The sequence below is a fragment of the Anastrepha ludens genome, chromosome 3 (genome assembly GCF_028408465.1).
Source record: "Anastrepha ludens isolate Willacy chromosome 3, idAnaLude1.1, whole genome shotgun sequence".
In the NCBI taxonomy this organism is placed as follows: Eukaryota; Metazoa; Arthropoda; class Insecta; order Diptera; family Tephritidae; genus Anastrepha; species Anastrepha ludens.
The window spans coordinates 106,205,296-106,227,752 of NC_071499.1; the positions used below are offsets into that span (position 1 = coordinate 106,205,296).

Consider the following 22,457-nt stretch of genomic DNA (forward strand, 5'->3'; position numbering starts at 1 on the left):
TTTGAATTAAACAAATTATTTTTTACATAGAAAAAAATATATTGAAAATATGCCTTTTTTTACCCGACGAAACCCATGTAACCCCTTAATCAACAGAATTTGCGTATTGAAACAATTATTGATTTGCATAAAAGGTCTCACGCACATAAATATTTAATTTGGAGCTTTCAAAAACTAATCAAAACGTTTCAATTTTTATCCCTTCAGCTTTATAAATTTCATTCAAATTTTTTTAGTGTTTGTGAGCACTAATGTTTGGTGTTTTTAAGTGAACAATTTGAGAATATACACAGCATTGTTTATAACAAAATAAAATAGCTTTGAAATTTTTGATAAAATTACATTTTCATTCAATTTTATATTTGTAAAGCATTTCAAAAGTGTTTATTACTAATACGGTTGTTGATAAATCTGTACATTGCAAAACGTTGGCAACTCAGTTTACGAATTATTATTAATATTATTTGTACATAAACGGAAATTCGTACGCTTTTTTAAGCACACAACTGAGGGCAGTTAAGAACAAAAAATGAGTTGCAATTTTTTCCATTTGCATTTACAGCTAAGTTTTATTTTTGGCAATCATTTTGAACTAAAACTATGTTTTTGTACAATTTTTGTAATTCAATTATTGCTTGTAATTTAAATCAACTAGTTTTCTTCATACAAATAGCGGCTAATGTTGGCTTCATTCAATTTAAAAAACGAAAAATAAGTTACTTAATGCTAGACTTTTATACACAAAAGATATCATCAATTCATAGCCAATAGTCCCTGTCCCTGTCCCGGCAATGGATGCGCTTAAGTGACGTAGGCTACTACGAAAAACAAATGTAGAATACAATGCAGTAAGTATGTAAATGAATGTGTCTCGTATCTGCTATAAGTTACTGTAAATGTGGACTTAGTTAGTAAAATAAAAACATAGCTTTCCAATTATATAACGCTGATAGTGTGCGGTGACGCGTTCATCAACCCGGTTGCAATAAAACAAAAAGAATTATACGAGCATGAGCACGAGCGATTTTCTCAATTCAATAACAAATTTTTTGTATAGTGACTTATGTATATAGACTGTAGGCTGTAGCTGTTATTTAATAGCTTAGAAATAGCAATTAAAAAAAACCAAAACGTTCCTTGTGATTTGTTAGCAAATGCTTTTAAGGCATTCAGGGGAAATGCGTGCTTCGTACTTTAATGCGAAATTAATGAATATTTTCTGGCGAACTTATTATATTAATGCTTCACTTTTCACTTCGCTCATTTCATAACATTCATATTACACAGAGTTTCTGCCCATTTAATTGAAATATTAATACTCCATTTCATAATCGTTGCCTAAGTATGTAGAATTTAAAGAACTATTTCGTTTTCTGCTGTAATCAATACAACAATATATAGTCAATACAACAATTTATATGTAAAAAAACGTATTTAGTTTATGTTCACAAATTTTAATTAAAATACTATTTTTCTGCACTTTCCATTAATTTAAGCTAAGTTTGCCAAAAAAAATCTACATATAATATAATATTCGTTCAATATCTGTACCTGTATCTATATGTTTTTCAAACGTCTGAGGAAAGCTGAACAGCCGCACGGAAAATCAATTCATTTGACTTTCTTATCTAATCTAACAAAGTGCATTCACCTTGGTTACACGTTGCAGTAAGCAATGAAATCAGCTTTTTCTTACAGCAAAATTGCAAGGGTAAATGTGTTACCCATATGTAATATGTGTATAAGTGTACTTATTTCTTATTATTTCCAATTTATTTTAGGTACCGCCATTCTTAATTACATAATTTAATTAATATTCACTCTTTTTCTACATAAATGTTCTTATATTTTTCATCAGTAATTTATTTAGTTTTTCTCTTTTTTTTTTTGGGATTTGGGATTTCTTTTCATATTTTTGCTTTATGTTTTTATCATATAAACAGTCTCCTTTGTTATATATTTTATCCTTATTACCATAATTCTTAGTTATTATTTATTTAATAATGCATTCCTATTTTTGCAATTACTATCACGACTTTAAATTGTTTTTTTGTTGTTTATGTTTAAGTATTTAAGTAGTCCCTTGTGGTGTTGTGTGTAATTTGATTTGATTTGCTTTCCATTGGTTATTTATTACATTTTTAAGTAAAAAGAGATTTTCATTTGTATTTGCGTATTTTTAATTTAATCTAGTTAGTTGGGGCTGAGTGTCTGTCTGAAGTCTCTGTTGTATACTTGGCTGGGTTGTTGTTTGGACTGCGCTGCGTGTATAACTCTTAGCATACAACAACAGCACTTTTAGCTGCACTTCATATGTATATGTACTATAGACGGCGCGTTTTTGCTGCTGTTTACGACGTCAAAGGCGACATGCCGATTTGACGTGGATCTGTTGGCGCAACAGCACCCAACTCCAAATTCTTAATGAGTAAATGTAGCCAGTGTTTCGTGGATTTGTCATCCTGTAGACATACCGAAAATGTCGCATCACGCAGCTGATCTGGAAGACATTGTCGCAAAGCCTCACGTGCTCTATAAGATACAAGGAAAATATTTCAGATAATTTGATTTCATTGCGCAAAGATTGTACGCCACTAACCTGGGATTGTCGGAAAGACGCAAGTAACAACGTACGACATGCTTCAGCAAACGTGCAGAGGGCTCCTTGGCAAGTTGTATTACCATTTTGCCCTGAAATTACAAATTATTTAGTTAGCGACTGGTGTTCGCTTGCGAAAAAAACTCATATTAAATAGTACCAAAATAATAGCAACATGCGAAAACCGCTCATACGTTTGACAAATATACGAAAGTCCGCTCTCGTCCAATAATATTTTTTGCAGGATAAATGTGGCTACAGTTTTGCTCAGTTCCGAGCCGGTTTCCATTATTCGCAGACACAGTGGAATGATTTCTGTTGCTAAAAGGAAAGTTATCACTTCTTGCTCATCAGCCTGGTGGATGGGAAGTGGAAAAGAGCAACATTAAGTTTAAAAATTTATACAAATTTGCTTACGCTGCAACTCACCTTAACTAGTGCGCCAATTACGCCTAAACTTGTTAGCCTAAGGTATTCGAATGGCCGTGTTTTAGATGTGGTTTGTAAAAATGGATACAGGAACAATGGTATTTGTGCCTGAAGGAACACTGTACGCGTCTCCGGGTGCGATGCGACGCATTGCAGCAACGATAACGCACTGCAGACACGATTTGATTGATGCGCAGTGAGTGTGGCAGGATTAATCGATGGATAAATGTTAATTATCTCTTGTAGTAGGGCGGCAGTAGTGCCAAAGCTATGCCATAGCATTGGCGCCAGATCTGTCACTGTTTCACGTTTCTTACTCAATTCGAGTAAAGCGGTTTCGCGGCTCTCGGGATGGGCCAATTCGTTGATCCATTGAAATACCTGTATTAGGTGGAGACGCAAATAAAAGAATTTGAGATTAGAAAAACTAAATATATACTTAGTTTTTAGAGTTACACATATTTTTATATGATATATACAGTCCTGTGCAAAAAAAACCGGACAGCTAATTTACCCTATTTAAATTTCTATAGCTTGAGTATAAAGCTTCTTGGCGGTAAGTAGCTTTTTTTGTGTATAAATAGAACAGTTTTGAATTAATTTGTATCATAATTTAACCAATAAGTGAAATAGTTGATACGTGGCAAGTGTTAATATCAAAAATATGCCAAGATCGAAGCAAATGAGAGCTGTCGTTAAGGGGCAAATTATTGCACTATCACAGTAAAAATTGTCTGTACCGTCAAATTGCTGCTAAAGTAGGATTCAGCAAATCATCTGTTGCAGATTTTTTACAGAAATTTGCAGAAACGGTTTCAACGGAGCGAAAGAAAGGATTTGGACGACGAAAAAAGACGTCGCCTGCTGAAGATCGGATGATTAAGCGGATTTGTATCCAAGACCGTTTCAAATCTTCGGCAGACATCAGGAAGGAGTTCTTGGATGCAACTGGCGTCGAAATAGATTCATCTACTGTGCGTAGGAGATTGATAAATGCCGGTTTTGTAGGAAGACATCCTGCAAAAAAGCCGTTTTTGAACGAAAAAATTCGTCAAAAACGATACCGATGGGCCAAAACTCATGAAAACTGGACTGTCGAGCACTGGAAGAATGTGATTTTTTCGGATGAATCCAAGTTTAACCTCTTTGGATCCGATGGTATCCACCATATGAGGCGCAGATCTGGCGAAGGATTTAAAACTGGATGCATACTGCCTACTGTAAGACAGTCAGTTGGTAGAATGGTATGGGGCTGCTTCAGCTATGACGGAACGAAAGCACTGACTCTTATTGATGGTCGGGTGAACAGAGATGCTTACATTTCAATTTTAAATAGGCATTTAATACCTGTCATTGAGGAGCAGTATTCTCTAAGAACGGACGTTATATTTCAGGACGATTCTGCGCCATGCCACCGATCTCACAAAGTAAGTTATGACTTTGGTAAAACTCCCGAGTGTTTTGTTTAAATGTTGAATCAAAAAACCAATGATTTATTCCTTATTTGTTGCAGGTAAAAGAATTTATGGGAAAAAACGGAATTGTCCAATTGGAATGGCGGGGTAACAGTCCCGACTTAAATCCAATTGAGAACCTCTGGGCCATTGTAAAGAAGCAGGCAGCTAAAAAAAAGCCGAAGAACAAAACTGACCTGGATAACATTATAATGGACACTTGGCACAACGATATTTCGGAGGAATTGTTGCAAACCCTAGTTACATCAATGCCGTGACGTATTAAAGCGGTAATTAAGGCGAAAGGCGGTGCGACCAAGTATTAAAACTTCAAATTATAACATTTATAATGAAATAATTAATTTTGTTTTGAATTAATTAGCTGTAAGAGTATATAATAACATTAATATATTGAGAGTATACAAAATATTAAAAACACGTATGAAATTTATTGATTTTATTTCATACCTTTGTATTAAAAACACAATGGAATATAACCACATTCAAACATATTTGATAAAATCCATACTACTTCAAAAAATGGAGTTTTCAGACTGTCCGGTTTTTTTTGCACAGGACTGTATGTATGTATATAAGTATACAAGAAGAAAAACTACAGGGTGGCACAAAATGAGAGATTTATACTTTTTGCAAATGGCGTCATACGTCAATCTATTTGACACTTGTGAATTAGACAGCTGCAGTATACAAACAGACAAGCAGTGGTGAACGTATAGGCCAAAAAAAATATTTCTTTCGTTAAAAATAATTTTTATTTATTTATTTATTAAAAGTTATTCAAAAACACAATAGAAACGTATTGAAAGCAAACGGAACTAAGGCATTTGAACTAAGAAGTACTAAGTTAGAGCCAAAGTGGTGGCAAAAAGTCTACAGAAGTCAACGGGATAGCCGTGCACGCACGGTCAGCGAAAGCGAGGTGTTTTTCGTGCAATTCACTTTCATCGTATTCACGTTTTCGTATTTTTATTCTGCACCAGTGTTCAAGTGAATGACCAAAGAAAATTGCTCGCGTAAACGTCAAAAACACCCAAGGAACACCAGAAAAATGTCATTGTATAAATGGACGAAGATATTCGAAGACTTCTTTAAAAATGCCACAGAGGTAATAAAAACCTTTTCGAACTTTTTTCTACAAAATATCGTGACCTGCCGCTTCAAGTACTTTTCTGCATTGAAACAAAAGACGTAAAATATTTAATATTATTGTATATAATAATTTAAATAATAGGTCTATTTATAAGTTCGTGCGGTTTTACAACAGATGGCGTAACTTGATTATTATTCCATCGATCCACATTTCCAAACATTCATTGGAGAGCTACTGTCGTAAGGCACAAACGTCAGTATAAGTTTTTTATTTGAAGCGTAAACAACAATATTTTTACCACACTTGAAAATGTCGAATTTCGTGCCAAATAATGTGTTTTTGCGGGGAATTCTTCTTCATTATTTTAATATGAAGAAAAAAGCAGCCGAAAGTCATCGTATCTTGGTGGAAGTTTATGGTGAGCATGCTCTATCTGAGCGAACGTGCCAGAAGTGGTTTGCACGCTTTAAAAGTGGTGATTTTGGCTTGGAAGACGAAGAACGCGAGGGTGCGCCGCCAAAGTTCATGGATACCGAATTGGAGGAATTGCTCGATCAAGATCCGGCTCAAACGCAAGAAGAGGTTGCAAAAACTTTGGGAGTTGATCAATCAACCATTTCCAAACGTTTAAAAGCCATGGGAATGATCCGAAAGGTAGGCCATTGGGTGCCGTATGAATTGAAGCCAAGAGACGTTGAACGCCGTTTTATGGCATGCGAACAACTGCTTCAACGGCACAAAAGAAAGGGTTTTTTGCATCGAATTGTGACTGGCGATGAAAAGTGGGTCCATTACGACAATCCAAAACGTCGGGCAACGTATGGATACCCTGGCCATGCTTCAACATCGACGTCGGCGCAGAATATTCATGGCCTGAAGGTTATGCTGTGTATCTGGTGGGACCAGCTGGGTGTTGTGTATTATGAGCTACTGAAACCGAATGAAACGATTACGGGGGATGTCTACCGACGACAATTGATGCGTTTGAGCCGAGCACTGCGAGAAAAACGGCCGCAATACGCCGATAGACACGACAAAGTTATTTTGCAACATGACAATGCTCGGCCACATGTTGCACAAGTGGTCAAAACATACTTAGAAACGCTCAAATGGGATGTCCTACCCCACCCGCCGTATAGTCCAGACCTTGCGCCATCCGATTACTATCTCTTCCGATCGATGCAACATGGCCTGGCTGACCAGCACTTCCGTAATTACGATGAAGTCAAAAAATGGATCGATTCGTGGATTGCGGCAAAACCGACCGAATTTTTCACAAAGGGAATCCGTGAATTGCCAGAAAGATGGGAAAAAGTAGTAGTAAGCGATGGACAATATTTTGAATATTAAATTTGTAACCATTTTACGTCAATAAAGTTTCAAATTTCGAAAAAAACCGCACGAACTTATTCATAGTCCTATTATTTAATTAATTATACACCTATACATACATATATTATGTGGTAATTTTTAACCCGTTGCGACCGTTTGTGTTCGTATTTGCCTTGCAACAAATCCCGGATTAAACGCGTGAAAAGTCATCGCGTAAATTGGCTCTTAATATTTCTTGTAAAAGTAACAGCATTGAAAATATGAAATGATCAGTGATCACACATTTGGAGTGAAGTACTTCTTGTCCACCCTGCAACTGGAGCAATCATAATAAGGATGACAAAATCAACATATTCGGGTACTTTGGAATAACTGAACAACCGATTGATTTGCGACCGTGCAGCCAATGGGAATGGTAGCAGCCCTTCGACCTGCAGTTACACCAATCTGGTCAGGTCTTTATGGGAGGAGAGAAGGTATTTTATATTGTTCCCCTCTCGACAAGAGAATGATATGTTATCCGTCCCCTTTAATTCTGTGCCGTAAACTTACATTTTTTATTGTCGGCCATTTTAGAAAACTTTTAGCTCTACACTTTCAAGATGCCTCAATACACCAACCAGGCAATTGAGTTTTGATATCGGGGGAACGAAGAAGAATGCACTCGACAAATTATTTATTTTGTGCAGAAATCTCGTTAAATGTTTAGTCATCTAGGATGAAGCCAAAAAAGCAACAGTCAACAAAATGTTTTTTTTTTTTTGCTTCAACTTGCTTCTAGAAAACCTAACAGAATATTAAAAGTAGCTATCAAAATGATAAATATGCGCATATTTTTATATCATACATGGCAGTACATACATGCATGCATATATAAATATGTATATATGCTTATATGAACATACCAAGCCATTATGTAATAATTGTTTTTCTTCGGAACGCACAACTTCTTATTTTGAATTCTTCCAAATATAAAGCACGCACAAAATAATTACCTTATGCGTATATACACATATTTCCATACATACATACTCATAATGTTTTTGTGGTACTTGTTTTCTTGCCTGAATACTAACCAAAAACAAAATTAAAGTATACTGTACGTGCATAAATATGTATGCGTGTACATATGTAATTTGTTGTTTGTGAGCCCAAATGTGTGAATCATGTGAAGTCAACAGAACAAGAAAAAACAAAAAAGAAAACTCAAAAATAGCGACTGGTTGGCTGTATATTTGTTAGTAGTGTTGTAGTGGGAGCAGATGCAGTGATATCAACTTGCCGATAAGAAGAAGAAAACCAGTTATTTAAGTTGCTCACAAGCAAGAGAATTAGAGCAGGAGCATATATGTACATACATACGTAGGTATTTACACATATGTAAGTATGGATGTGCATATACTGGTCTCCAAATACTGCACTTATGTATATATACATATATCAATTTGAGAATATACCAGTACTGTATTACTTAGTCCACATCGGATAACTATCAAAGGAAGGATTTATCTTAACTAGCCTAGAAGGATTAATTAGCAAAATCAATAAAATCAGCGGAAAGAAGTTCAAAGCAATGATGAATTTATGTCCTAAAGCGGCAAATGAGTCTATTAGGGGGCGTCCATAAATTACGTGAGGTGTTTTTTCAATTTTCTGACCTTCCTCCCCCCCCTGGTGAGATGTCGTGAGATTTTATTCAACCCCCTCCCCCATCCCCCAATCTCACGTGAGATTTTTCAAAATGTGGGTTTCTTATGTAAACGCGTTGGATTGTTATTGTAAAAAGAAAAAAAATTTGCTTCGTGCTTTTATTTACGACTAGTTAAGACTAGTAATCAATATTGTTGAGAGTTATAAGTGTGATAAAAAATTAACAATAGAAGACTTAAATCGTAACTACTGCGATTAAAAAAAAAATATCTACTCTAATTCAGTCCATGGAGAATCATGCGCGGTTTCAAGAGAGACTATTGGGACCAACATGTCCATATGATTTTCAGTAAAATCATGTGCTCCTTCAACTTCGTTCTAATCTAGCCACTCTAAGCCGTTGACGCTTGCGCGCAGTAACTCATTAGCTCGTCTTGTGACAATCCGTGAGGGTCGCACTTTGCTCTCCTGTGCTCTGCAGCTCTTGTGATAGATGCGAAGTAAATACCGCATGTACTGTAGCATATTTTCTCTAAATCATCACGTATACTTGGGCAATAGAGATCAATAGGCGTGCTGATGAAGGCATTCAGCGGTTGAATCGGTACGCGTATTAGAAATGGAGCAAATGATTTGTCAAACGTCAACCTGAGTGATAGGGCGTTGGGCTCATAGTGGCGCGAAAACAACCGTCGGGCTACACTGTACCGCAAATTCAGATTAAATTTGGTATAAAACAAATATGGTGGTTTGACAGTAGTAATGTATAACGTCGAAGTATGAATGAAATTATTTTCTTTTGAACGAATTAGTGAATGATCTTAATCATACTACGATTACGCTTGAGATTAAATCTTAAGCATGTACAATTTTTTTGTATCAATCAGAAAAAAATTGCGTGATATTTGCCGAGACCCCCCCTCTCTCCAACGTAAGATTAGATGAGATTTGACACTTAAAGCTTATCCGAGAAATGATTATGCCACAAACATGAAGTAGGCCTTCCTATATACAGTAGGTAGGTATGGTAGGTAGGTAGGATGGCAAGAGTACCCCAAGTACACTACAAGTAGCAATTACGTGCCGTTTTGATACCATAATGTGGACCACTACCTGTGAGAGGATTTAGGGAGGAGAGAAAACCGTATACAGCCATCCAGAGCTGTTGATGTAGCGGAGGAGAGAAAAGGGATCTAGGCTGGAAAATTTGCAAAGAAAGAGACTGTGGAACACTCTGCAGGATCCCCACAGCTTCTGCAATAGGGGTTGTACGGAATTCCAAGCTTCTCCTCATGAGTGCCGATCACCCAGTGACCAGTGATCACCGCAATGAGTTTGGAAATTGAATGACGGGGGATTCCCATCACCTTAACCGTTCTGTTTCTATCGTATTGAGGCCATAGTGCTTTTGAAATGGCACACGATGAGACTGACCTCAATCTGTCTTGCGCTTTTCTTAGAATGAAGTTGTGTAGTTTCCCTTTAACGGCGGCCAAGGGGATACCGATGACTGAGAAGGGGGCAGCTGGAACCGGTTCTGCCGCCCCTTCATGGCAAGTTCATCGGCAATTTCATTTCCCTCTATGTGCCTGTGCCCAGGAACCCAGATGAGGGAAATGTTTCCTGCACGTTCGTTCTATATACAGTACATATACAATATTAATATCTAATATCAAACCCGGAAAAAATAAAGTTGTTTTGGATCCCTAGCCGCATTGCAATACACGGAAACACACAAGCAAAAAGCAGCAGCAAAACTTGCCACCAAATCGACGTTACACAACATACAACTTTAACAAGATCGACCTAAAAAACGCAACCAACAAAACAAATCGACATCAAATGTCACAACGATGGCAAAACATAAACCATTATTATAAATGCATTAATCCAAGCTTCATCCCTCTAATCTTACCAACAACAATCACAAGGCAAAGCACGAGTATATATACCCGTTTTCGGCTTGGACATACACGCCTGACCCACGGCAGCAACTTCTTACGAAACAATAATCCACAAAACCATGTTTGTCAATTCTGCAACGAAACATCATTACAAATTGTGAAGCATTGCATTCAATAAGGCAATCAACATCAAGCCACACAATAGAAGAACTCCTGTCCGAAGTAAACGCAGAAAACATAAATAGTTTTATACACTTTATTTGCAAAATTAATTTTTACTTTGAAATATAAATGTTACATGAATATTAATATACTTATATAAATGCCATACTTATGATACATAAAGCCGCTGGCCTAGCCGCTAATGCTTTAAAATCATTGAGATTGTAAATAATTCATTACTTTTCCAATTTTTAATAAAAAAAACAAAAAAAAAAGCTATTTTTCCATTGCAGGATGTATTGTAGCCAAGAATGATAGAAAGAAGATTGCACCCATCAGAGAGTACGTGACGTCATGTTTTTCCAAGTTGTGCAGCATTGCCAACCATTTGCTCTAAATTTAGTGCTTTTTTATACCGAATATGCGAAAATTGTGAAGTTTCGTGTTTGTTTCTTTTTTTTTTTAATTTAAAGCTACCGAAACTTAGGTTAAAAAAAAACTGTATTATCATACAAAAGAAGGTTAAAAAAGGCGACTCTGAGAAGATTTTAGTACTAATGAAAATTAGTTGGTTCTTATAAAATTTGATATTTTGAAAGTGTGAATTTAATTTTTTGCTCCTTTTTATGCAAGAATATTAAATGTGCCTCTCTCAACTCTTCTTAAGATTGAAAACCTTTTTACACATTTTAAAAGGCGTTTGAATTTACTAAATGCGAATTAAAACCATAGAGGTGTAATCATTTCTTCCGGTCCTTAATTCTTAATGGGACATAGAACATACTGGAGCATACTGGAGAAGCCATAATGACATTTTTACAAAAAGAGTACCTTATATTGTTACATAACCTCAAATATATCAAAAAAGTCGTTTTCTTAACAAAAAAATTTCTCTTAACAAAAGAGTTTCTCTTAAAAAAAAACTCATAAATTAAATTGTACATAACTATAAATATATATATAACGCACAATTTAAACACAATTTGTCACGCATTCAAATTTCTTGAAGTAATTTAACAAAAAATTAATATTTTATTTTCTTTAAATGGGCATTTTAGTGCGTTTTTCTATCCAAAGCTAGGCAACTCTGCAGTAGCGAGAGAGAGATTTGACTGCCGAAAGCAGAAGAACACCAACAACACCGGCAATCGAGGGCAATGCCACCAGATGTTAAAAAAAGTAAAGCTAAATAAAACTTAGTGAATTATTTAACTAATTCTTTAAAAATGTATATTTTACAAAATTATAAACATTACATTTTAATAAGAACAGGCTAGAAAAATGTCATGAAGAAAGAACTAAAACTCCGAGACTAAATAACAAAACAAAAAGCTAAATCAAGTTACGAAAATGGTAATCTGGCCATACTGGAGCTAAAATCACGTAACTCGTTGTCAAATTCGCTGAGAGCAAAGTAACGGGACCACGATAGGCGCCATCTCATTATTCTTTCCATCATGTATTGTAGCATAGTCTTTAAATAAGAGATTAAAAAACTATAGTGCACTCAGTAAGTCCTCAAAGACTCTTATTTCATTATATGATAGCTGTGTTTTACCCGTGTTTTGAATCCTTAGTTGGATCTTTTATCTAGAATGCGTTAGGTGAGACTACACTGTATATAACTCATTCAGTCACAATTTGAAAGTTTGCGTTGAAGATAAAACATCAAAATCTGAAGAATTTGAAATTTTATTAAATTATTTCAATGTTCTATGTGTTCCAGCATATCAGGCGTAAACCGTTCTATCTCGCTCCAGAAATAATAAATCACTACTCCCCGTGTTTTGTTTTTTGTGAAATGTAAAAACAAATGCACTCTAAAACTTGAGGATAGTTTTGTTGTGGGTGTCGCAGCATAAACATTCCCCATACAATTACGGGGAATTCTGCTGCACTCCAGTCTTTGTCCGGTTATAAATCGGGGTAACGTAGAATCGACTTCTGTGGGATAATCAATTACACTACTGATGATATCAAAGTTAAAGCAGAGTGAAAGAATACTCCTTCTATTTTGTAAATACATCAAATTTATTAAGGCAGATCAACAAGATTATGTAATCTGAGAAAACCAAAAAAAAAATTCTTTGGAATCCGTTCAAGTACAATATATTTATATCGCAACGGTGATGCGACCCCCATATAAAGGCAGCTTACTCCAACTTAGATCATGCAAGTGAGGTAAAAAATAACTGGCGTATATGGATCAATAAAGTCGAAAGTGAAGCGCCGAATAAAGGCAAATGTAGAATATGACTCAGAAATTATGTAATTTAAATGACTCCAAGATAGGAATTTTGAATCATGAATTACACAAAGATCCGAAACTTCATTCATAACGTTGAAACGCGATTCCTTAATTAAATAGGCAGCAAATATTTGTCTAAACATAAAAACCATAACTGAACTATTCATACTTATATTTTCCTACTTGCAAACGCAATTAATTGTTTATCTAGCTGAACTTCTACAGTATGCAAAATTCGTATTAGTACACCCCCTTATAAATAAAAAAACCACGTATATTTTCAAATTAATTTTAAAACAAATGCTTGAAACCGTTTTATTTTATAGATAATTAACTAAAATAAGGCCAAATAACAAAACCGCTCACAAAGTGTATTGAATTGCAAAAAAAAATAAGAAAGAAAAAAATTAACACTTTTCACAGAAGCAAAATTCGTATTAGTACACATGTATTTTTAATGATTTAAAGAGTAAATAAAAGATAGTTCAGAAAATTAATATTTTGTAGGATACCCTCGTTGCCTTAGAACAGCAGACAATCTCTTCGGCATAGATTCTACCAATTTTTTTGTGAGATTTGGAGAAATCTTCTTCCACTCTGATTTGAGGACTTTTTTTAAATGTTCTCGGTTCCTTATTTGATGATGTTTCAGTTGCTTTTCGAAAATCGACCATAAATTTTCTATGGGATTAATATTCGGGCTTTGTGGTGGTGTTTTGAGATAATTTGGGCAGTTATAAAGGATCCATAACCTTCTATCCAACGCCGTGTGCTTAGGGTCGTTATCTTGTTGGAATATAAATTTTTTTTTGCAACCCAATTTTTTTGTTCTTTTGCGTAAATTCTTTTTTAAAATATCAATATATTGCCTCGCAGTCAAAATTCCATCAATAAAATGCAACTTTCCTACTCCGTTTGCCCCGAAACATCCCCATACCATCAGAGAACCACCACCGTGCTTGAAAGAAGGCTGCAGATTTCGTTTTTGAAGGCTAGTATTACACTCTTTCCAAATTTTTATGCGTCCATCGGACATTTTTATATTAAATTTACACTCGTCCGAAAAAATTACCCTTTTCCAAAACCGCATATTTTTGTTGAAATATTGCCTGGCGAATATAACACGCTTTCTTCTATTGACTGAGCTTACATACGGCTTTCTAACCGCAGTTCTGCTTCCAAATCCCAATTTTTTTACATAATAGCGCACTGTTTGAGGTGTAACTTTGATAGAAAAGTATTTTTCTAGTTCTGCAGCTAGTGAAACTCCACTGACGGTGGGATCTTTCCTGGTAAAGCGTTTCAAATAAGTCTTGTGCCTCTGTCCAAGTTTTGCCCTGTTCTCATTTCGAAGGTTTTTGTCAATCCTTCCACTGTCTATATAAATTTTGACTACGTTTTGTATTGTAGACACACTTTTCTGCAATGTTCTCGCAATTTCGCGTAAAGATTTTCCGTTTTTGTTCATATTTATTACTAATATCCTAGTTTCGTTTGATAATTCACTTACTTTAGGCGACATTACAAACTAAGTCCGCGAACTTCAACAAATGGCTACTAAAACGCAACTGCCCAAGGTTAAACATTGAATGTTTAACACAATCGTTTCGAAAATAACGGTAAATACCAACAAATTGTTTACAAATTCAACGCATACTAAGTGTACTAATACGAATTTTGCCTGCAGTAGAAATAGCTACACTGCTACTAAAGCTATTTTTTTCAATTCTATGCAAATGTTTCGGAGTTTTTGTTATTATTCTATTTTTTTATGAATTATACCAAACCGCACTATGATTGAAATCAATTGCTTTAAAGTAAATTTGAAAATATACGTAGTATTTTTATTTGTAAGAGGGTGTACTAATACGAACTTTGCATACTGTAACTTCAACATTACTTCTACACTATATTATCTTCAAACTTAAACATTGTGATTAAGAATTGACAAATTTATTGATTATATTTCATTTTTGTTACCGAAGCTGTACTAAATTGAATTTAGAACAATTTCAAAGCCGTAAATAACACACAAAATAAATTTTTTTATCAAAACTTTATCATGGAAAAAAATATTTAAAAAAAATTAAGTTTTGTGAGTCCCAAAACTCGTATTACATGCATACATATATTGTTTCAATTTTGTCATACACATGTACAATCAATCCTCAACCTCAACCTCAACTATGTATAAAAAACAATAAAAAAAAAATTATTTATTAATGCGATAAAAACAGAAGTTTTTGTGTTCGCCCGAATTCATTTAGAACGCAATTTATACCTGAGTCCATGTGTCTGTGCCTATACCTACATACATACATGACTACGCGTTCATATATTCACAGATATACATACGAGTATATGCATGAATCTAAATAACTACATATGTACATATGTGTGTATGTATGTATGTATGTGCCTACTTAAATTAACATTTTTATACGTTCATTTGTGCACGTTAGGTAAGTTGTATAAAACGAAATAATAACAAAAAATGATTGCTGTGTTATTGGTAAACAAAATCCGATTGCTGCTGGCCTTTCATTTTTACTCATTTCAGTACTTACGCTTATTTGTAAATGGATTTTTTCGCAATTTCGGCTTTAATTGTATGCAGAATTCACGATTTTCAATTTGTTTTTAAAAACCGGAGCACATTGGAAAAAACGTATTTTTAAGAATTATATTTTCCAGTTATTTTAGTATTCCATAAAAGGAAGCAGTAATATTCATTTTAGAATTACTTCGCACCCATCAGTTACATACATATGTATATACATAGTATAATATGTATACACAGAGTGGAGAGAATTTTGAAGGCCGTTAAGCGGCTGTCAACGATTTTGAAAGAATCAGCTGACGTTCATTTCTTTCGCCTGGTGCCGTCAAATCCCCTATGACATAAAATCCAAAGTTACTTTTTCAATTATTCTTCAAAAGGCAAAAACCGTGTAATCTACCAGCCTTGTGCAGATTTATGTATATAATAGTTCGAATTGGATTTGTAGTATACTCTGGCATATATGTACAGGTTTATTTTATTTATTTATTTATTACATGTGCACATAAAAAAAATATTATTACTAGACGTTCCCTTAACAAAGATTTCAGTTTTGCGCAAAGCTCTAGGACACGATCATTCTGAATCAATTAATGCCAGATATTGTTAGTGTTGTAACAGTTCATCAAGCCCTGCCGGTGCGATGCAGTCACCGCTCGTGCAAGTACACCGACTTTATCCTTCTCCGTTTTGAGTTTTGGTCTCGAAATATTACTGACGAGTCTTGACCACACAGGTAGTTTGAGGACCACCTCTTCAGTCCAAGCGGGATGATCGACTGTTGAATGTCATCTAGTAGCGCGGAATACATAGCTAACTGTATCGAAAGCCTTTGATAAGTCTAGCGCTACTGACACAGTCCTCTCGCAGTGACAATTTTAGTTAAGCCCGCGAATTATCGGTGTATTTATGGTGTTATGTTGTTGTTGTTGTAGCAGCATACACATTCCCCATACATATTTGGGGAATGAAGGTAGTTCCGGTTACGTAGAACCGACTGTCGTGGGAACGCTTTATGGCCTTATTTCCTGCAATAACCAACGGGAATGACGCGAGTCGTGATAACCTTGTGAAATTTACGTTAGCGGTTGCGGGAGCAGAACTCTATAATATGGGGGGAATCTAGTCACTTGTGGTTCACTCCCTGTGAGTCTTAAGACCTGAGCAGGTCATTGGGCCAGCGCACTAGAGATAAATTTAAACTCGGTGTCCAGAAAATTCGATGTCAATTCGTTAAACTATTTTTCATAGCGGATTAAATAAATAATTAAATCATTACGATTAATAATTATTGCAAAAAAAACAGAAATAAAATTAATAAAAAAAAATATAAAAAAAATTAAAACAAATATAAAAATTAAAAAAAAAATACGCGCTAAACAAAAGCTGTTGTTCTACTTACTATTACATTTCTTTATTTCCGACGGTATGTGAACATTTAATGCCACTTACGTCACATCCGTGAGCATTTTTATATAAATATGTAAATTCACGTGTCACTTAAGACATTTTAAAAGGTGGGATTACAATAAAAGCTCACACTTATTAATACAATGAGAAAAGTTTACGCTTTCTAATACATATAAAAAAATTATTTGTTTTTTTTTCTTTTTTGGATAAGCTGTTTATAATACAACTGGGTTTGCCCTAGTTAATTAAATAATTAAAGTTTCAAGAAAATATTATGGACCTAAGTTTCAAGTCGACTCCGAACGGCAGAAGGTTTTTTATGAGGAGCTTTTTCATGGCAGAAACACACTCAAATGTTTGCCATTGGCTGCCGAAGAGCGACCGCCTTAAAAAAAACTGTAATAGACCCAACAACTACAAAAACTTGCAATTCTTCAGGATGTTACTCAGGCCGAGTTTCATAAATTTAAAAGCGAAATCCAAAAGAGGTTTCTCATAAAAACTATATACCAGTCGGTGACATTCAATTTTAGGTTGTTGTTGTTATTGCAGCAGCCTAAAAATTCCCCATACATGTACGGATATAAATCCGGGTCGTTCCGGTTATGTAGAACTGCCTGTCGTCGGGCTCTACATTTGTTATAAACAGATAAGTTCTCATAACACATCTTGCAGAGAAAAACTCAGCTTAAACCAGATAATTTACATACATTATATGCTACGCATTATTTTTATTACTAATTAGAATTCATTCGTTACATTTTCATGATGGTTTTCGTTAGAATATTGCCTTTGATATATCACAGTATCACATAGAAAACAGAAGCATGTATGAATATATGTGTGCACTTGCATTCCGTTGTTAATTGTGGTTTGACGATATTTTTCAGTATCTTCATGTGGTCGCGATAGTTTCCATTTCGCATAAACTTATGCATGTGTGTATGTATGTACATAATGTCAAGTGATGTGTTGTGGGCCAATGTACGACCTTGTCGTCCGTCATCGCACCACTAAACAGCACCAACCCAACCAAGTACATAACATTGGTCTGTAGTACATAGAGAAAACAAATATTGCTGCTCTCCACCTATTATCGAAGGTTCTTTCATTCATTTTACTACTCGGTAAACCGACTACATACTTCATGTGCTGGTTCCTTCTCAAATTTCGTACGAAGTCTTTTTCTATTATTGAAGTCTACAAGTATAAGAATGTTGCTGACATCTGAACAAATACGTATGTATGTATATGGGGCATTCTTGTAGAGCTGTATTTTTGTCCATCATTTTGTCCTACATATACATTAATGCACGTACATATATATGGGGCATTCTTCGCCAACCGGACACCCCCATCTGCCCAGAACAGTTTTTATAAAAAAATTGTTCCCTATGCCGAAATAAAAGCTTATGTCATGTACTTTAATTTGTCATGTGGCACTTTTTAAATATTCAAGATGGACGACGAATATTGACATGATGCTCGGGGGTTTCTGGGTTCGCTGCTGAATATAAATATTGAAGGAAATTGCTGAAATTGGAATTTTTTTTTCATAATACAGGATTTTTTTCACAGTAAAACTTTTTTTTCTTCTGGAGAATTGGAAAATCTTTTAATAATCACTTCCTTTTTGTTTGAGATTTGGAAGGAATGGCTTTTTAGTATTTCTGGTACTGGTGCTGCAGACTCGAATCTTTTGTTAAGCTTCCAACATATTTGTCAATATTCGTCGTCCATCTTGAATATTTAAAAAGTGCCACATGACAAATTAAAGTACATGACATAAGCTTTTATTTCGGCATAGGGAAAAATTTTTTTTATAAAAACTGTTCTGGGCAGATGGGGGTGTCCGGTTGGCGAAGAATGCCCCATATATATGTACGTGCATTAATGTATATGTAGGACAAAATGATGGACAAAAATACAGCTCTACAAGAGATTCTTTGTTACAAATTATGTTTTTATAACACAAGAAAAAAACAAACACAATAATCGTATAAATTTAAAACAAACTTTCAAAGGAAGTTTGGTTATTACACATATGAATTGTGCAGGTACGTATGTACATACATATAAATCATATCTATGGGATACTACAGTTCTGTGTTATCGGGGAAAGAGTGGAAATGAGCAAATGAAGGATTCAACAGTTTTATTTTTTTTTAGAAAAGGATTATTTACAAACTTGTTGGATTATATAGAACTGTGCTTCTAAAACTTCGCTTAATTTTAATTCAAATTTATAAAGATTTAAGCTACATGTGTTGGTACTTTTTACAAGACTGTAAAAAGTAACGGCCAAGAACTGTCACGCCAGCAGAATTTCCCAAACATTTATGGGGGATGTTTATGTTGTTATAACAGGAACAAATGTATAACGGATTTACTCCAATTAGTTAATCACCTTCGTATTAACTTTGAACTTCACTCATCGTTTGGTACCTGCTTATTTTATATTTTTGTTATTGTTGTTATAGCAGCATAAAAAATCCCCATAAATGATTTGGGAATGTCGTTATTTTATTTATACTGTCGTAGAATATTTAGCTCTTTCTTTTAATGATAGCAAACTATTGATGATATAGTTTACATTTATTTCCTTTGCCTATCTTTTAATTTACTTCACATCATAAAGATCCAGTTTTCTAAATATTACTTCTTTTTTCCTTTAACTATGCCTGTATTCCTTATACTATATAGCCGCCTTCCTCCAAGGAGCATCTCCATTTGAAACCTGATTCCTAAATTGCCAGATATTCTTGTTCAGAATGTTTGTTGAATTTCTTATATATTCGTTTATACGTAACTTCAGAAAGTGTGACCAATAGAAAATCGATTGTCATTCTAGTGGTCATTTGTTATTTATACAAGCAAGTTGAGATATTTGTAATTTAGAATAAATTTAATGTATACATAATTTTTTTAATTGAAAAAATTTAAGTTTTGAAGTAAATTCATCTAGTCGTCAAAAATTAGTAAGAACATTTGGCAGACCAAAATAAGACTCTAATTATGTTTTAGTCTCATAAAAAAATTTTCGACCATAATTTTTAAAATTTTCATACCTTAGCCACGGGGTGAAAGAGATGCACATGGAAATATCGTATTATACAAATTTCATATTTTAAAATTATATTCGAATCTACCATAAAGCATTGATACGTGTTTATAAAGTTCTACTACTTCTTTTCTAGCTGAATTGCTGCTCAAATTCCTCGAAATATTAGTGGACCGTACAAACTTCCTGTTTGTTGACGATTAGCACAATTTGCGAAACAAAGAGAATCTTGTATACAACCAAATACAATAACAACTTTATATACGTAAATAAAAGTTGTGAAGAAACGAAATAAAAAACAAAAAACGAGGAAACTATTAAAGCGAAATTTAATGATATCGGTGTTTATCTCTACACCTTGCATATTTCCTAGGTAAGCGGGTATGAATAGGAATACATATAAATCACTATAATATACGAGTATGAGCATATAGTTCAGAATATATACATATATATATATATATATATATATATAGCTATGTATATAATAGCAATGAAGACATATTCCTTTCGTGTACTTAGGATTTTCATAAAAGAAACATCAAAAGACCTGTGCTATGCTTATAAGAAGTGCCGAACACTACAGACACATGTATGCAAACGACAAAAATACCTGACAACCAGGCAGATGTCATTCATTAATGACCAGTTACAAATATACATGCATACGTATACATATTGACGTTGGTAAATGTTTACCATTGCCACATACACTTTGCTGGACATTTTATAAGGAAATGGTTTGAAATATGTACAAAACGCATGTATTTACATGCGGTCAAGTAATTAAAATTAATAACCCGTCGAACTTACCCTTTCCTGTTCGGTTGATGGAGTCATGCAGGCGGGACTAGGTTGAGCACTCATTATAATTTTTGGATTTATTTATCGATTCCACGTTAAAGATTATTCACTGGTGAAGTGTGGCTGTAAAAATTTTCAATCGAATAACTGCTTATTATTTGCTTTTCTCTTTTGCGAAATATACATATGCTGAGCAGTCGGCTGTGTTCGCTTTGAAAACGCGAAAATGCTCACAAATATGGCGGCGGCACCCGAATTGAAAAGAAATTTTTACTGTATATATATATCACGGCAATATTGGTAAATTAATAAAAACGTAAAGCTAAAAAGTAGCAATTTATTTTCGGAAAATCTAATTTTTTATTTAAATTTGCATAGGAACTCGTTATCGCCAAATAAATGAAAATATTTTTTATTCCATTTCTTTCTTTCTCGACCACTTGCTTTATCGCACTTCGCAATCACGTCAAACACACACACAATACCATTAGTGACTGAGCACAAATTTGCAATTTCCACAAATTTTAAATTTTAACTTACTTGTACTTATTAAATTCTCAATATATAACACTTATTTTATCAAAAGTTAGTTTTTATATTAGTTTTACGGACCGAACTTTGTGAAAACACAGCAATTTCTGAAAGCGAAAAAATTCAGTTCTCGTTCCCAACTAGACCAACACTTTGTGACAGTATTGACTACCCCAAAAGACGTTATACCCTTTGGGGGAATTTTATATAAGAGTGGCGCATTTTCAGCTGGACTAAAAACACAGAAACGTTATTGTAAATGATTGAAAGGAATGAGGTTACGATAAATTTGTTCAATGAAAGAAGAAAGATACAACCAGCTAACATATTCGACTCGAGATAGACCTTTGCTTTTGCTTCTGTTCTGTTGAAGGATGGCCAAAAATTTTAAAATATACTTAATTAATTTTTTGAAATTACTACAATATGTTCAATATATGCATATACAGAATTCATTACAATAATGTAAAACCTCTTCCGAATAAAAATTAAGTGTCTGCAACCTCTGTGAAGATAGCAATGCATTCAAGCCATTTGCACTTTCAATGTTTCAATGTTTTTGACTTCGTCGAATAGTGATTTACTCTTCCCTTATGTTGGGAACCCGTGGGTACAGCATATATCAGATGAATCCTGCAAGGTTCCCCAAACAGTAAAATTGAGACTACTATAACAACTTAGTCATTTGGAACAAAAAATTTAATTATTGTTGCATTAATAATGGGCATAAACTAAGTAACGGCTCTTAACTCACTAAATATTTGCTCCGCCCAGGTCACTAAAAACAGCGGCAACATTATATCCGGGCGGTTTTAGAGTCTATCTATATCTATACTAATATTATAAAGAGGAAAACTTTGTTTGTTTGTTTGTTTGTTTGTTTGTAACGAATAGGCTCAAAAACTACTGGACCGATTTTAAAAATTCTTTCACCATTAGAAAACTACATTATCCAAGAGTAACATGGATTACATTTTATTTTGGAAAAAAATAGGGTTCCGTAAGATATTTGGATTTTTCGGACACTAACTGAAAAAACTCGTATATATAAAATAAAGTCAACTTTTTGTGTGTGTTCGCTAACCGGCCGTGTCTGCACCGAATTAAACCAAACTTACACACATTGTTAAGAAGGTATTGAAGATGGTTTCCGTATAGTTTGGATACCTATTGGTGGATAGGGCTCGAGATATAGGTCAAAA

General features: G+C 34.4%; 1 protein-coding gene across 1 annotated transcript; it reads right to left on the reverse strand.

Moving 5' to 3' along the window:
• Positions 1-538: 538 nt before the first annotated feature.
• LOC128858705 (CCR4-NOT transcription complex subunit 9) lies at positions 539-21,422 on the reverse strand. Its single transcript, XM_054095180.1, has 6 exons — positions 21,265-21,422; positions 20,734-20,847; positions 3,029-3,409; positions 2,760-2,954; positions 2,600-2,691; positions 539-2,532 (listed from the first exon to the last, which is right to left on the reverse strand). The coding sequence occupies exons 2-6, from the start codon at positions 20,785-20,787 to the stop codon at positions 2,352-2,354; spliced, it is 903 nt and encodes a 300-aa protein (XP_053951155.1). The 5' UTR covers positions 20,788-20,847; positions 21,265-21,422; the 3' UTR covers positions 539-2,351.
• Positions 21,423-22,457: the final 1,035 nt, after the last annotated feature.

Bases quoted from the DNA above. Each gene is read 5' to 3' on its own strand.
- LOC128858705 (XM_054095180.1), bottom strand. From the start codon at position 20,787: ATGAGTGCTCAACCTAGTCCCGCCTGCATGACTCCATCAACCGAACAG. The intron at 3,410-20,733 runs GTAAGTTCGACG...CACCTAATACAG, and splicing joins CATCAACCGAACAGGAAAGG to GTATTTCAATGGATCAACGA. The intron at 2,692-2,759 runs GTACTATTTAAT...TTGTAATTTCAG, and splicing joins CGCATGTTGCTATTATTTTG to GGCAAAATGGTAATACAACT.